Consider the following 16,144-nt stretch of genomic DNA (forward strand, 5'->3'; position numbering starts at 1 on the left):
AGGGAGCAGAAAAGAAACGCAGCGGGGAACCAGACCCCAGGCCCCCAGCAATGCCTGGCAGAGGGTCAGACCCCGGGGCTGCTGGCCGAGCCATCTTTTGCAAACCCGCCCTCTTCGCCGTGAGGAGCCGCAGGATGAGACCGGCCAGTTAATAAATGTCAGGCGCTCTGTTTGCTGGACTCTGAGTCCGTCCTTGACCGCCGGCCAGCAGGCCAGCTATCCTCGGCCAGACGACTTGCAGTAGTCTCCGCCGCCTCTCCGAGGTCACAGCCCAGCAGTGGGTGCCCCCGGCAGAGGGTAGGTGTGACCCCCCCGTTCCCGGCCTCACCTTTGCCCTCCTTCTCTGTGGAGCCAGGGCGCAGGGAAGTGGGTACACGTGTTAACCGTTAACCGCTGTCTTCTCTTTGATTCTGAACCCTTCGTTTAGTCTCTGTGGGGGTCCCCGGGGGGCATGAGGTAACACCAGCAGTGCTCAGGCACTACTCCCATCTCTCAGGGGCCACACCTGGTGGTGCTTGAGGGACCCTTGCAGTGCTGGGGGTCGAATCAAGGCTGGTCACCTGCAAGGCAAGTGGCTTAATGCCAGTGCTAGCTCCCTGCTCCCTCTTTATAAAGAAAATTGTGAAAATGTATTTCTATTCTATCTTTCTTTTTGCCATTTGTTTTGGGTCACACCCATTGGTGCTCAGGGCTTATTCCTGCCTTTGTACTCAGGAATTACTCCAGGTGGCACTCTGGGAACCCTCTGGGATGCCGGGGATCGGACCTGGGTTCGTCAAGTGCAAGGAAACACCCTTCCCGCTGTCCTATCTCTCCAGCCTATTTCGTATTATTCTTTTTTAATTTTTTTATTTTTGGGTCACACCTGGCAATGCTCAGGGGTTACTACTGGTTCTGCACTCAGGAATTACTCCTGGCAGTGCTTGGGGGATCATATGGGATGCTGGGAATCAAACCCAGGTCGGCCACGTGCGAGGCAAATGTCCTACCCTCTGTGCTATTGCTCCAGCCCCCCCCTTTTTTTAATTTAGATTTTTATTAGTGAAACACCAAGAGGTACAGTTGTAGACTTACAACTTTTTGTGCTTGGGTTTCAGTTATACAATGATCGAGTACCCATCCCTCCACCAGTGCCCATTCTCCACCACCACTGATCCCAGTATCCCTCCCACCCCACCCCCCTGTCCCTCCTATCCCACCCTGCCTCTGTGGCAGGGCATTCCCCCTTGTTCTCTCTCTCCTTTTGGGTGCTCGTGCTGAGAGTAGACTCTAGTCCAGCCCCTTTTGTATTATTCTTATTTCAGTCTCTCCCCTTGTCCCATTTTGCAGCTGTGAGGACTGGAGATGGCCCATGTGTGATGGTGCTCACAAGGGCCACACTCTCTCAGGGGCCTGCTTGCTCACGTGCTCTGTGGGGGACCCTCTTGAGTTGGGGTGTTTGCCCACCCCGGGCTCCATGCACACTCAGGCTGCAAACAGCGGAGTGCTAGGACCGCCCTCTGCCTGCAGGCAGCACTGGGACGGGCTCAGGCCTCGGCCCTCAGTGGAGGATGCTCTTGTCACCCAGCGCCCCCCTCGTCCTGCCCCCACAGCCCCGTTCCCCCTCACCCCACCCCGCTCTGTTCCACGGAGCACTTGAGAGCCGACCCCCCACCAGACCCCCGGGATGACCTCCTGAGCTTGCAGACATCAGCGCTGGAGGGACGGCAGCTGCGGGCAGTAAATCAGGATAATGGTCCAGGGCGAGGGGAGGGCAGGCTCCCGGGCATCCATCACCGCCCAGTTCCAGCTTGTGAGGCCGTTTCTTGCAGAGGCATCAATCAGGCAGGCAGACAGCCACGATCGACTTTCTGCGATCATCGAAACCTACAGATGTCCCCAGTTGCAGTTGTTCGCTGTGGAGGCTGTCGGGAACAGGGTGCAGACGTCCAGCGGGGCAGTGATCTATGACTTCCAGGGGAGCTGCAGCACTGAGACCCCACGCCCATGCCTCAGAACAGGAAGGGTCCCAGGGACCCTTGGGCCACCAGCGCTCTTCCTAGACCTGCCAAGAGACTCTCCACTCTCCAAAGACACTTCCGGCCTCTGCTCCGCCCAGTCCCTGGACTAGGCACTACAGTATATGAGAGCGGGGGTGGGGGGGGTGAAGTGATACTGTCCCCACCCATGGGGGTCCCAGGAGGGCACAGAGGTGTTCGGGACACCTCCAACCAGGGATGGAAGGAGGCTGCCCGTGGGGAGGGCATCATGGAGCTAGCCCGAAGGTGAAAGGCAGGAAGGCCTTTTTGAAGGGTGAGGGGAGTTTGGGGGTCACACCCAGCAGTGCCTGCTCAAGGCTGACTCAGAGATCACTCCTGATGGGGTTCCGGGGATCCCAGGTGGTGCCAGGGAGCAAATGGATGTGTGTCGTTTGCCTGAGAGGAAGTGCCTCAGCCCTATCTCCAGCCCGCGAAGGGTTCATGAAAGTTCCCACGTGTGACATGCTAGAGGCAGGAGACAGCCCCCCAACCCCCCAAGCTCCCCCTTTGCTGGTGCCTGAGTATCATGAGGGGGTGTGTCTCCACCCCCCCACCCCCCGCCAGCCAGGCTGTGGTGGTGTTGGGGCATGCTGGGGGTGGGGGCTTGGGAGGATGATCAGATGGGGAAGGAGGAGGCGGAGCCTGGAAGGAGGGTTAGTCTTTATAAACAAAACCCAGCATAAAGAACATCCTCCCTCCCCCTCCCCCGCCCGAGTCCCTGACCCCCACAGGGTGAGGATAGCGAGGAGGGGGCTCCACAGATCCTGAATCTGCCCTGAACTTGGTCTTGCCAGGCAGGAGGAGGACAAGAGTCTGCATTCAAAGGGCGCCAGCTCGTGGCACGTTCGGGGAGAACGTGGGTGCTGCCTGCCTTGGAGACGTTGTTTCCCCCATGGAGGCGGGCGGGGGCCACACACCACGGGGGTCCAGGCTTCCCCTCACTGCGGGGGTGGGGAGGCAGTGGTGCTGCAGGTCGAACCCAGGCAAGCAGCGTCTCCCCAGCCCTCGGCCAAACCTGGCGGGGGCTGTGTGTGTGTGTGGGGGGGGGGGGTGGGGATCAGTGTCCAGGCTGCCCCATGCCCTGCATTTCACCTTAATCGTTATGCAGGGAGTGGCTGAGGCCGAGCTGGAGCAGAACCTGAGCCGGACGTTCAAGAGCTTCTTCCGAGCAAGCGATGAGGTGAGGGGCCCGGGACAAGAGAGAGACTGGGGGTACGGGTTCCTGGAAGGTTCCGTGGGAGGGTGGGGGTCCGCTGGGGGTGCGCCCCCGCCATCCACAGTGACCAGGAGAGGCGACGCCCGGCCCTCCACCCCTCGGCCACTGTCTGCACCTTTCCTGCACCCCTGTCTTCCCCCATCCCTCCCTCTCTGAGCTTGAAGCCTCAGTGCTGTGCGACCCCCTCGCAGCCTCACGCGGTGGGACTTGGCCGGTGTGCGGGGACATTGCTGCTTGGCCTCAAGCTCCTTCCCACGCCGCCGCGGCAGGAGGAAACGAGCCTCCTTCCTCTGCTGGCTTGGCGCCCGGTCCGGCTGGTGTTTCACCAGAGCACCCACAGGTGCCTTGGATGTGGGCTGCTTCTGTGTTGCCCACCCCCGGCCCCGGTCGGGGTGGTGACCTGGCGGGGGCCCGCTTGGCCAGATGCTCCATCCCAGCCCTGTGTCCATCCATGCTGTCGCCCACGATGACCTCTCTCTCTCTCTCTCTCTCTCTCTGTGTTGTAGACTTTCCTTGCTGTGCACAATGTCCGAGAAATGGGTAAGAGCCTCCCCCCTCCGCCCCCGCTTCGTCCTTGGTGACTGCGGGGCCGCAAGGAGGCAGAGTGATGTGGGCATTGGCTTCATGTGCTGCAGCTGACCATGAGTCCCCACTGAGTGACCGCAGGGGAGGGGTTGCGGTGTGCAGAGCAGCTCGGGGGCCCTTGAGTGGGGGCCCAGCTGGCTCCTTGTGGAGCAGAGCGCAGGGATGGGCGCCCAAGGAGGGCCTGGGGTCGGGGCCTGGCGTCCAGGGGCTGTGAGGCTCTGAGTGCTAGACTGGGCATGTCCCGCAGGGGGGCTGTTCGTTAAGACCCCACAGCAGCCTGGCCTCAGCAGGATCACCACGGAGGAGGACATCCAGTTCTACGTACAGCAGTTCAAGAAATCAGGCTTCAGGTAGGGGTGGGGCGGGGTTGGTGGGTCAGAGCGGGGACCCTGAGCCTCCCTCCCCTTGGTTGCCTCCAGCGCCAGGAGTCTCACCACCTCCCCCTGCTCGGCCATCGTTGGAGCTGCCCAAACAGATAGGCAGAGGCGGAGGGTCCCAGTGTGGGGTTCAGTGGGCATTTCTAGGGTTTGAGGGTCCTCAAGACCCTCACTCTCTGATCTCTCCCCCATACACACACAGGGGTCCTCTAAACTGGTACCGGAACATGGAGGCGAACTGGAAGTGGAGCTGCAAGGCCTCGGGACGGAAGGTGAGCGCCGCGGACACTGCCTCCCTCCTCCCGGCCTGTCCCCCTGGGGTCTTGGGCGCCCAGTCCTGGACCTCCCGGAGGCCCTGCCCCCTTCTGCTGCTGTTGCTCCTGATTGGTGGAGGGGCACTGGGGGCGGGGCCTCCAGCTGGTCCAACCTAGAACCCGTGGGCGCCTCCCTCCCACCTGCCCCAGGACGCAACCGAGTATGCAGAGAGGGACCCGGCCGGGCGGGGGTCCCAGCGCACATATGGCCCGCTGCCCGCTCTCTGGCTCATCCCTGCTCAGCAACGCGGAATTTCTCCAACCAGGGCCTCTGGTCTGTCCATTCCGCGGGCGCTGCTGCCTCTCAGCCTCTCTGCAGCCCCGCACCTCCCAAAGCGGTGATGGAGGACAGGGTCTGCCCCTGAGCCCCGCTGAGCCCCCAGCCCCATCAGAGAACCAGGCACTCCCGAAGTCTTGGCACTGACGGGCTGTCAGGACAGGGCTGGACACTGCCCTCCAGGGAGGGGCCTCCGTCCCGAGGAGCAGAGCCTGGGCCACGGGGCCTCGAGCAGAGCGAGATCCCCCACCCACCCCACGTGGTTGGCACGCCCCTGCTCCAGCCCCTGCCCCCTGCCCGCTCCAGATCCTCATCCCTGCGCTCATGGTCACCGCCGAGAAGGACTTTGTGCTGCACCCCGACATGACCAAGCACATGGAGGACTGGGTAAGGGGCCCGCCTGCCCACGTGCCTCCCGGAGAGCGTGGCCACTGGCACCTGCAGACTGGGCAGCAGAGCACTCGCCTGCTGGGACGCCCCTCCCCTGCAGCGTGTCCCTCACCTGCCCTCTCAGTCTCTCATGCTCACTCACTCACTCATTCCCTCACTCACTCACTCATTCCCTCACCCATTCATTCATTCATTCATTCCCTCATTCATTCATTCACTCACTCACTAATTCATTTACTCATTCACTCACTCATTTCACTCACCAATTCACTCATTCATTGATTCATTCATTCACTCACTTATTCATTTACTCATTCATTCACTTATTCATTCATTCGCTCATTCACTGAGTCATTCACTCATTCATTCATTTGCTTATTCATTCATTCACTCCCTCTACCGCACACTCCCTTATATTCACTCATTCATTCTCTGACCCTTTCATTCATTCATTCCCCTTTACTGTTCGCTGTAGTGCATGGGGACATGGGGGAGGGTGACCCCGCTATGTCTTTGGGGAGCATTGAGAAGCCCCCCTTCACCAGGGTTCCCACTACCCAGTTCTCACAGGTCACCCCTGGGCGGGCTTTCTTTCAGATCCCCCACCTGAAAAGGGGACACATTAAGGACTGTGGGCACTGGACCCAGATGGAGAAGTAAGGAGTGGGAGGCCTGGGTGGGGGTTCTGCACCCCCTGAAGGCGCCCCTGCCTCAGTGGGCCCGCAGGGTGCAGACAGGAGCCCTCTCTCTCCCTCCCAGGCCCGCGGAGGTGAACCAGATCCTCATCAAGTGGCTACAGGAGGAAGCCGGGCAGCCCCCCATGACCTCCAAGCTCTAGCCCCCCTCGGGTCCTCCTCTCCTGGGACCTTCCCCCTGAGTCCACAGCATTGCTCTGGGGGGCTGCCAGGAAGGCATCTGAATCCGCAATAATCAGTCTCAGGGGTCGCAGGACCGCGGCCACTTCCAGCCCAAGCCCAGCCCGACACTCTCAGGGCAGTTTCCTCTGCCCGGGGGGCGTGTCTGCAGAGCTCTGGGCTGCTGCTCAGGGAGCCCGCCTGGGACAGCCTGGGCCCAACTCTGGCCCCACTCTGGGGCTCTGAGATGGCTCAGGTGTGTCCCAAGAGGAGCCGCCCGCCACTCGATCCCCCCACACCCCGCCCTTGCCCCAGCTTTGCTCCCGCTCAGACGCCCACCCCGTTCTCTGCAGCACTGACCGCAGGGAGCAGGTTGGTCTGTCTCCACAGGGGGCCAGGGGCGGGCTTCCTCAGCTGAGCCGGGTGTTTGGGGTGCTCAGCTGTCATTTTTGTCTATTTTAAGTATGATTTTCTTCTAAAACAGGTGATCTGAAAAAAATATTTTTCTATTCCTTGTGGTACAGATTCACTTTTTAATTGATTAAAAAAAAAAAAACTCCCATTATTGGGGCCGGAGTGATAGGACAGGAGGGAGGGCGCTTGCCTTGCATAATGCCAACCTGGGTTCGATCCCCGGCATCCCATATGGTCCCCTGAGCACTGCCAGGAGTAATTCCTGAGTCCAGAGCCAGGAGTGACCCCTGAGCATCGCCGGGTATGGCTCCCAAAGGCAATAAATAAAAGGAAAGTAAATAAAAACAAAAAACAAAAGTTCCCACTATTATTGTTGTTATGTGTAGTGTGTAGACTCGGACCCAGGTTTCATTCTTGCACTCGACCCTTGTGCCCCTCCAGCCCCTACCGCATCTGTTCCCAAAAGCCCACGGTGGGGTCCTGCCCGACCCTCACACAGCATCTCTCTGTCCACTCAGCACCAGCACCAAGCGAGAGGTCCAGATTTCCAGCCCAGGAGATCTGCACTCTGGCATGTGTCCAAGTGTGGGGAAGACAGTTTGCTCTCTACGAACTCTCCACAAGAATATTCCAGAACCTTCCAGAGGCTTATCAGGGTTTGAGTGGAAGGCAGAACTGGCCCTTATCTTCACTGGTTACCCCAGATCTGGGAGGACAAAGAACCGGAGAGGCAGGGGTCATTTTAGAGAGCGAGACCCCGCCTTGCTCTGGGTACTAACCCAACCATCTGTGCCTTCCCTTCCCTCTGTGATGGGGAGGGGGCGGGGGCCACACTTGGTTGTGTGTTCTGGGGGCTGAGCGCCTGACTACAACACTGAGACTCCCCCTGGCCGTGCTGGGGGTCACGATCTCCCCTCCGTGCCGTGAGCACTGCTCATGGAGCCACATCTCCTGGGCCCTCGTCTTGTAAAGAGAATGTGCTGGTGGGAGGGACGTGCCAGGGCATGAGCCCTGCGTACTGCCAGGTGCGCCTCCTAGGCCCCCCAAAAAGATCAGGATGTGCTCCTCGGCCTGGGCTTGAAGCTGAGGGTTTGATCTCACCACGTGGACCCAATCCTTTGGTCAGGCTGTTTGCATTTTCCATAGTCCACTGGGTTCACAGCCACATGTGTGCGTGCGTGCACACGCGCGCATACACACACACACACACACACACACACACACACACACAATAAGGGAAGGGAAGGGGGGAGTTAAAATGCGGGGAGGGGAACTGCCACACTCAGCAGATGCCACAAGAGCCACTGGACTCAGGAGAGGAGGCATCGGGGAGCCGGTCCTGAGGTCCAAGGCTGGGCGGGGGTTGTGGGGGAGGCAGGTGCCGTGGCCGATGGCCTTGGGTGTGGTTCCCTGCAGTGAGGGGCTATCAGGGGCCTGGATGCAGGGGGGATGGAGGAAGGGTAGCAGGGTCCCCTTCCAGGGGACACTTAGACCCTGATGTGTCCCATCCACCACCAGACCCTCCAGGGCCCACGTGGACCCCCATGCTCTCTCTCTGGGCCCAGGGCCCACACCCAGTGGGGCTCCCGGCTCTGTGCTAAGGGATGACTCCTGGCAGGCTCAGGGAACCCTCAGGGGTGCCGGAGATCCAGGCCAGGTCCAATGTCTGCAAGGCGAGCACCTCACCTGCTGTCCATCTCTCTCATCCCCTCTCACTTTTTTCCCCACAAAAGCAGTGTGTGAGGTTGACGGGGCTGGACAGAGCTCGGGGCCTGACCTAGCACTGGGGGGTACGGCAGAGGGAGCAAACCTTAAGCACCCCTGGAGGCAGTTCTGGGGCTCAGCTCAGGCCCCCGCTGCACCGAAAAGCCTGTGTGGGGTGTGTGGCCCCCCAAACACTGCAGAGAGAGCCCCCACCCCAACTCTAGCAACTAGGTGGAGCCCCCAAACCAAAACAGAAAAACAGAACAGGGGCTGGAGAGAGCCCAGGGGTGCGGGGGTGATGGGACGCTTTCCTTGCACACCGCTAACCAGGTTTGCATCCTGGCAGCTCACCTGGTCCCCTGAGCACAGAGCCAGGGTGTGGGACCCGCCCCCCCCCCAAAAAAAAGGCACCTGTATGGAGACCCGGGACGGAGAGAGCTGGATTCGGCTCCGTGGTGTGGGGTGTTCCGTTGCGTGCTAATGGCAAAGCCTGTTTCCTGCAGCCGCTGGGCTGTGTCCTGGGCCCCAAGATGTCACTGTGCTGGCTGGGCCAGGGGTGCAGGCTTGTCCTTCTGTCCACTGGGACTACCCATCTTTGGACGCACAGGAGGATTAACCGGGTGTCCACCCTCCAGATCTGAGGGCCCTCGCCTGGGCCACCCGCCCCAACCCCGCCAGCCTGCCTGGGTGTAGACGTGAGACCAGGGCTGTGTGGCTTCAGCACACACGGCAGGGGTCAGAGCTCAGGAAGGTTCCAGAAAGCCTTCACCTCTGCCCTTTCCCCCAGGCCCCCGGGGGCTGTTTGTCTGGTGGAGCCTGGCCCGGCCCCGCCCCTGGGTGTGGGCCTCTGTCCACCAGCGCCAGTCCAGAGCTGCCGCCTGACCCTGGCTGTCGGTAGGTCCCTGGGGAAGCTGTGCTCAGCCCAGCCGCCCGCCTGCCGCTGCAGCCATGGTAAGGACTCCAGGCTGCACCTGGAGGCGAGAGGGTCCAGCCAAACCGGGAACCCCAGGGGAGGCCGGGGACACGCTGGGTGCTGGGACTCCTCAGAGGAGTAGCTCGACCTCTCTGAGCCTGAAATGCTCCTGAGAACAGTGGAGACATGCCCCGTCTGCACTGCATGCAGGGCGTGGGGGGTCTCACCAGGGCTCCCTGCTGGCGCCTGGCAGCAGGAAGGTTGCTAAGGGGCCGCCCAGACGCCCCTTCCCTGCCCCATTAGATGCCCCCTCCCACCCCCCGTGGCCAGAAAGGTCCAGAAACCTGCTTCCCCTGATCCGTCCAGGGCCCTCACCTGCGGGTGGCCAGGGTTTGGGGGTGGATCCAGCCATCTGGACCAAGGGTTTCCTGGAGGGTCTCTCTGGGCTGACCAGGACCCCTCGGTGCTGGGAGCAGCAGCAATCCCTTCGCCGCGACCCAGTTTCTCCCCCCACCCCCTACCTCATGTCAGGTCCACGGGTACAAAGGCGTCCACTTCGAAAACTGGGCGCGGACCTACAGCTGCCGCCCTGAGATGTACTTCCAGCCCTCCAGCCAGGAGGAGGTCAGGGAGGTGAGTGCCCGGGCCTGACCAGGACCCCACAGCCCCTGGGGCCCGCCCCATGCCGCTGAGACCCCCATGGCTCCTGGGCCCCGCTCCACCCCGCTGGTACCCCCATGAACCCCTGGTCCCTGTCCCACCCTGCTGACCTTATACACGGCCAACCCAGGTTCGGTCCCCAGCATCCCATAGGGTCCCCCGGAGCCAGCCAGGAGTGATCCCTGAGCACCGCCGGATGTGACCCCCAAATGCAAAGAAAAATAAAATTAAAATAAAATTGCGGGGGGGCAGCTTACTTCCGTCTGTGCTGGGGGTCGCTCCTGTAGGTTCTGGGGGACCGTTTGGGGACTGAACCCAGATCTCCTTTGTGTAAACCATGTGCTGTCAGAGCCGATAATGAAGCCGCTCTCTGCGGGGGTAGCCTTTAGTCCTGTGGAGCTGGGGGTGGGGGTGGGGGGGGGGCGGCTGAGACCCGGGCTGGGTGGCTGGAGAGGCTTGCCTGCTGTTGCAAAGTGGGGGGTGGGGGGTGGAGGGCCAAGCGCGCCCTCGGGTGGACAGTGCCCCTGTGGTCCACCCCCGGCCCAGCCTCCTGCCTCCGTTTTGGGGGTGCCCTTCCCCAGCTGCAGCCCCACGGCCCGGAGGTGCAGAGAGGTGAGTCGCCAGGGTCTCCCAGACCCCGGCCCGGCTGACTCGGGCTGTCCGGCAGGTGCTGGCCCTGGCCCGGCAGCAGAACAAGCGCGTGAAGGTGGTGGGCGGCGGCCACTCGCCCTCGGACATCGCCTGCACGGACGGCTTCATGATCCACCTGGGCAAGATGAACCGGCTCCTCCAGGTACGGTGCTCGACGTCCCGCTTCTGGGGGTCCACCCCCCGCCCCCACCATCCCTGGGCCAGGCAGCCGAAACCTCGCCCACAGACCCTGGAAGCGGCTTCAAACCCGCAGTCTCCCGGGCACAGGTGTGTGCGCCCCCTCGTGGCCGCGGAGGGAAAGTCTACCTCCTCCCGGGGGCCCCAGAGCGCCAGTGCCGCCCCCCGCCCCCCCCCCCCCCCCCAACACACACACTGCAGATGCACTTAGCTGGTCTTTTTGGGGAGTGGTTTTATTTTCTGCCACACCCGGTGGTGCTCAGGGATGGCTTAAAAGTGGTGCTCAGGGGGCCATGTGGTGCCAAGGACTGCCCCGGGCGCTACTGCGTGCAAAGCATGTGCTCAGCCCATTGAATTCTCCCTCCCTCCCTCCTCCCTCTCTCTCTTTCTCTCCGTCTCTCTCTATCTCTCTCCCTCCCTCTCTCTTTCCCTCCCTCTCTCTGTCTCTCTCCCTCTCTCTTTGTCTCTCTATCTCTTTCTCTCTCCCTCTCTCTGTCTCCCTCCCTCTCCTTCTCTCTCCCCCCTCTGTCTCTCCCTCTCTCTCCACTGTTTGTCTCTCTCTGTCTCCCCTCTCTCTTTTTCTCTCCCTCTCTCTTCCTCCTCTCTCTCCCCTCCTCTATCTCTCCTCCCTCTCTCTCTTTCCCCATCTATCTCCCCTCTTCTCTCTCTCTCTCTCTCTCTCTCTCTCTCTCTCTCTCTCTCTCTCTCTCTCTTTCTCTCTCTCTCTCCCTCCCTCCCTCCCTCCCTCCCTCCCTCCCTCTCTCCCCTGCACTTAACCTAGTTTTATGGGCGAGGAAACGGAAGATCAGAGAAGGCAGGTGACTGGCCTGATGTCACACAGTTAATGCAGCTGCTGTGTCTGGCCCAGTGCTGTGCTGGGGTCCAGGCTATGCAAGTTAGCCAACACCTAAGCATACTGAAAATTAGGGTGTCAGACAGGAGGCGGAGACACTGCTCTTAGGGGTTACAACTTCACCTGGACCAGCTCCCCCCACCACCAGGGTTCTCATTTGTTTATTTTGGTTTGGCGGCCAGACTGGCTCTGAGCTCAGAGATCTCCCCTGGCAGGCTCAGGAGAGGGGAACGTACCAGTGCCGAGGATTGAACCCAGGTCAACTGCAGGCAAAGCAAACACCCTTCCCACTGTTCTGTTGCTTCAGCCCCCTCCCCATTTGGGGGGAAGGTGGGGGGTCACAATTGGCGATGCACAGGGGTTACTCCTGGCTCTGCACTCAGGAATTGCTCCTGGCAGTGTTTGGGGGACGATGTGGGATGCCGGGGATCGAACCTAGGTCAGCATTGGGCAAGAAAAATGCTCCATGCACTGTGCTATCACTCCAGTCCCTCTGGCCCCCTTTAAGCTTTTACCCCGCCCTGACATTTTTAATGTCACTTTTTGTTTGGGAGCGGTAGCACAGCGGTAGGGCGTTTGCCTTGCACGCAGCCGGCCTGGCCAAGCCAGGTTCGATTCCTCCTCCCCTCTTGGAGAGCCTGGCAAGTTACCGAGAGTATCTCGCCCACACTGCAAAGCCTGGCAAGCTCCCTGTGACCTATTCGATATGCCAAACACAGTAACAATAAGTCTCCAAATGGAGACGTTACTGGGTCCACTCGAGCAAATCGATGAACAAACAGGAGGACAGTGCTACAGATTTCCCCAACCCCCAGTGCTGAGGGCTCCTCCCTGCTCTGAAATTGTAAGTTGCTCATGGCAGTGTCCCGGGGATCCCAAGACCCCTGCATGCAGCACACATGCTCTACCCATTGTGCCATCTCTGCGGCCCTCCCTGGGAATTCCTGCCAGAGAGCCTCCTGCCCCCAGTCCTGGCTTCCTCTCTGCTCCTCCCTTATTTGCCCAGACTGATGGTCTCCGCCCCGTTGAAAACATTTTGGTCAAGGCATCAGGCACAGCAGTAATTAGCTCTGATTGCTAATTAGTGAGCGCTGGGCTTGGCAATTGATTTCACGGAGCTCTGTGCTCTGGCCGGTGAAGGAGCTGGAGCTCGTGACTCACCCGGATGGGAGTCACCTCTTCGTCCTGTGCCGTGTCCGAATGACCTTGAGCGAGTGGATCCCCATCCCTGGGCTTGGATTTGCTCCCTGACAGGGAAAAAGTGCTCCAGGGGTCCTAGCAACCCCTCTGCGTGTGGCAGAGTCACGGAAAGTGTCTTCTTTGGGTGCTCCAGAGATAGCACAGCGGGGAGGGTGCTTTCCTTGCAGGTGGCCAGCCCGTGTTCAATCCCCTGCACCCCATATGCCCCCCCGAGCACTGCCAGGAGTCATCCCTGAGCACAGAGTCAGGAGTAAACCCTGAACATTGCTGGGCGTGACCCAGAAACAAACGAACCAAAAGTGTCTTCTCCCCGGGCCAGGCGCCTCTCTCTGCCTCTGTTCTCCCAGGATGGGATGCGAGGAGACTCTGAACTCTACCCAGCAAACTCATGCCCCTCCTAAGTTGGTAACTCGGCACAGCCATGCTGGCCACCCCCACAGGTGCCAACTGCAACCCGACTTTCACAGGTGCCATTCCCAGCCCCAAGATCATCACTCTCCATTCCAACGCCCCAGTTGCCGGGTGCTGCTCAGGGCTGGGACTCCTCGGCCGAGGTCTGGCTGGTTTCTGTGGCACCCCCGCCCCCCGGAACAGCCACCTCTGGCATCACTCTTGCATGAAGGATACCCACCTGTTTAGCCTGGGGATAGGGGGAAAGAGCGGGGTCAGGGCTGGTGGAGGGCCTGAGTTCCTTCAGCAACTGGGGTGCTCCCTGCTTAGGGTCCTCTCTTGGGGATGCTCAGGGGACTTCTTGGGGGCTCAGTCCCACCTCCCCACCTGACATCTGTTTTTTTTTTTGCTTTTTTTTGAGGGGGGGTCCCACCCAGCGATGCATAGGGATTACTCCTGGCTATGCACTCAGGAATTACTCCTGGTGGTGCTCGGGGGACCGTATGGGGTGCCGGGGATTGAACCCAGGTTGGCCGCATGCAAGGCAAACACCTTCCTTGCTGTGCTATCATTCCAGCCCCTGACATCTGGGTTTTTAAGTCGTCGTCCAGGCATTGGGGCTGCGATGAAGCTTGGCAGTGCTTACGGTATCGGCATGCCCATTACCCAGCGCCCGTGACCATCACCCTGGACCCAGTACCACCTTCTGGTGCCATCTTCCCTAGCTGCTGCGGACAGCTGGGGATTTGGAGCGCCCTTCACCTCCCCCGCGTTCCCAAGTTACTTCCAGCCCACCCTCGTCCCCCACCCCATCCCTCCAGCTTGCCACCCAGGGGTTTGCGGCCAGTGTCTGGGCGGTGCCGTCAGCTGACTGGCCCACACCCTTGTTTAGTCCCTCTGAGGACAGAGCTGAGTGAGATGTCCTGTTTGTCCTTCTGCCCCTGGCTTATTTTGCTTGCTGAATGATCCCCTCCAATTCCCCCTTAGTTGCCACTGTCACTGTCACGGTCACTGTCCTCCCGTTGTTTATCGATTTGCTCAAGCGGGTCCAGTAACGTCACCATTGTGAGACTTGTTGTTACTGTGTTTGGCACATCAAATATGTCAGGGGTAGCTTGTCAGGCTTTGCTGTGAGGGCGAGATACTCGTGGTAGCTTGCCGGGCTCTCCGGGAAGGGGGGGAGGAATCAAACCCAGCGCGGCCATGTGCAAGGCAAATGCCCACTGTGCTGTCGCTAATTGATTTTTCTCTAGCCATGGTGCGTCTCTGCTGCTTTATCCGTGCACTGGGACCGGCTTTGGGCGGCGTCCAGCACTGAGCTTTGGCCCCCGAGCTTCTCCGCTCCGACCTCGTCCTCCGACGCCTGACCCCAGCACGGTGGGCTCTGCCCTCCATCCTCCCTGTGCTGCCCATGGTGGGGCAGGCCTACCCGGGGGTCTCCCCTCAGACCACGGCCGGCAGGGGCCCTGCCAGCCACGGCTGATGCGTCTCTCTTGCAGGTGGACACCGAGAAGAAGCAGGTGACCGTGGAGGCGGGCATCCTGCTGGCCGACCTGCACCCACAGCTGGACAAACATGGCCTCGCCCTGTCCAAGTAAGAGGCGCCCCGTTCCCGGGTACCCCCCTTCTCTGGGCCCCTCGCCTCCCCCATTGGGCTTTCACTTCTCAGTCCCTGTGGGCTTGAGAGCTGGAACCCACCGGATCGAGGGCGTCCAGCATGCCCATGTCCACCCCCAGACACTGGACCTGCCAGGCTTGCTCTGGGGGCTCCCGAGAGGCCCCTTGAGGTTTTGCAGGGAGGGGGGTGTGGTGAGGGGCAGATGGAGACTAACAGGATACAGGATGCCCGTCAGAATTGAACCACCCAGAGGCCCCGAGAAGAGAAAATGAGGCTCAGAGAGTAGATAGGCAGGAGCCGGGTCCCTCACTGTCCCCACACTCTCCCCAGCCTGGGTGCCGTGTCAGACGTGACCATCGCGGGTGTCATTGGGTCCGGGACACACAACACTGGCATCGCACACGGCATCCTGGCCACCCAGGTGAGTTCCCCACAGCCCGGATCCCCCAGGACTCAGGCAGCCCCGAGGCCTACAATGTGACCTGAGAGTCCAGCGCTCTTGGGCTGCTGATGGGGTGCGGCCCAGAAAACGGGCTTGCTTCCGGCCCTGGCAATGGGGTGCTTCATTCATGCCCCTGATATGATTCTTGGCCTGTGCCCAGGAGGAAACAGAGAGGTTAAGCAACATGCCTGGGGTCACATAGCACATCAGGACAGTGCCTGTCCATTCTTTTTTACTTCTGTTTTCAGTTTTGTGGGGGTTTTTCCTGACCATGCAATGCTAGGGATCAAATCCTGATCCCCTGCATGCAAAGCCTGTGCTCAGCCCTTTGAGCCGAGCCAGACCCTCACCATGAGCTCCCTGCCATCTCCCACCCCACCAGCACTCCCTGCTATCCTGAGCATTGGGTCTCAGAGAGCATGTGGGTTACAGTGAAATCGCTCTGACACTCTCCCACCCACGGATGCCAATTTCCCCTCCTGGTCTGGGTCCCGAGTAATCAGAATTAGTTCTGCCGGCTGCCTGGTGGTTTCCGTCCCCACGAGCAGGTGGAGTGTGGGTGGGGCTTCAGTGGGACAGGAACGGGGGTCCCGGGACCTCAGAGGCCATCGTTTTCCCGGCTGGGGAAGCTCGGAGCTTTCCTGGGAAGCCCAGGGGAGAATGTGGTTCCTGGGGTGAGCGAGGATAACTCGGTTCTGAGGGACATGGGGGGGGGGCGGGCAGGGTGGACCCCAGGCTGTGTGTTAGGACAGTGGGGGCCAGAGTTGCTCCCAGGGGTGGACACACACTCCAGCTCTGTCCCCGGGAGTCCTGTGTCACCTCACACCAGGGACCAGGAGCAGCGCTTGCATCCTGAGGATTCTTCAGTATGAGTGACCGGGACAAAGATGTCCCACCTCGAGCTGAACCTGTGCCCGGGGCCTGGGGACTCTCAACGCCCCTCGCCAGGCCCAGCAGGAGGCAGGGACACACACGGGGAGGGGGAGGGGGTGTCTGGGGGTCTCAGTGGGTTTTCTCCTTGCCCATGGCCAGGTGGTGGCACTGACCCTGATGACAGCCTCCGGGACGGTTCTGGAATGTTCCAAGTCCAG

General features: G+C 60.7%; 2 protein-coding genes across 2 annotated transcripts in view; both read left to right on the plus strand.

Annotated features, from left to right (window-relative positions):
* EPHX2 (epoxide hydrolase 2) overlaps positions 1-6,802 on the plus strand; it is a 31,946-nt gene extending 25,144 nt beyond the window's left edge. Inside the window, exons 13-19 of the mRNA XM_056114146.1 lie at positions 3,127-3,198; positions 3,741-3,774; positions 4,067-4,169; positions 4,399-4,468; positions 5,094-5,174; positions 5,775-5,833; positions 5,937-6,802. Of these exons, the coding sequence (XP_055970121.1) occupies positions 3,127-3,198; positions 3,741-3,774; positions 4,067-4,169; positions 4,399-4,468; positions 5,094-5,174; positions 5,775-5,833; positions 5,937-6,015 (498 nt within the window). The 3' untranslated portion in view covers positions 6,016-6,802. The remainder of the gene's footprint in view (positions 1-3,126; positions 3,199-3,740; positions 3,775-4,066; positions 4,170-4,398; positions 4,469-5,093; positions 5,175-5,774; positions 5,834-5,936) is intronic.
* A 2,202-nt stretch (positions 6,803-9,004) lies between these two features.
* The window catches only part of LOC130023592 (L-gulonolactone oxidase), a 15,056-nt gene continuing 7,916 nt past the window's right edge, over positions 9,005-16,144 (plus strand). Inside the window, exons 1-6 of the mRNA XM_056114151.1 lie at positions 9,005-9,100; positions 9,594-9,695; positions 10,390-10,515; positions 14,493-14,587; positions 14,942-15,032; positions 16,086-16,144. The exon at positions 16,086-16,144 is cut by the window's right edge and continues 127 nt beyond it. Of these exons, the coding sequence (XP_055970126.1) occupies positions 9,098-9,100; positions 9,594-9,695; positions 10,390-10,515; positions 14,493-14,587; positions 14,942-15,032; positions 16,086-16,144 (476 nt within the window). The 5' untranslated portion in view covers positions 9,005-9,097. The remainder of the gene's footprint in view (positions 9,101-9,593; positions 9,696-10,389; positions 10,516-14,492; positions 14,588-14,941; positions 15,033-16,085) is intronic.

The sequence above is a fragment of the Sorex fumeus genome, unplaced genomic scaffold (genome assembly GCF_029834395.1).
Source record: "Sorex fumeus unplaced genomic scaffold, SorFum_2.1 ptg000024l, whole genome shotgun sequence".
Classification (NCBI taxonomy): domain Eukaryota; kingdom Metazoa; phylum Chordata; class Mammalia; order Eulipotyphla; family Soricidae; genus Sorex; species Sorex fumeus.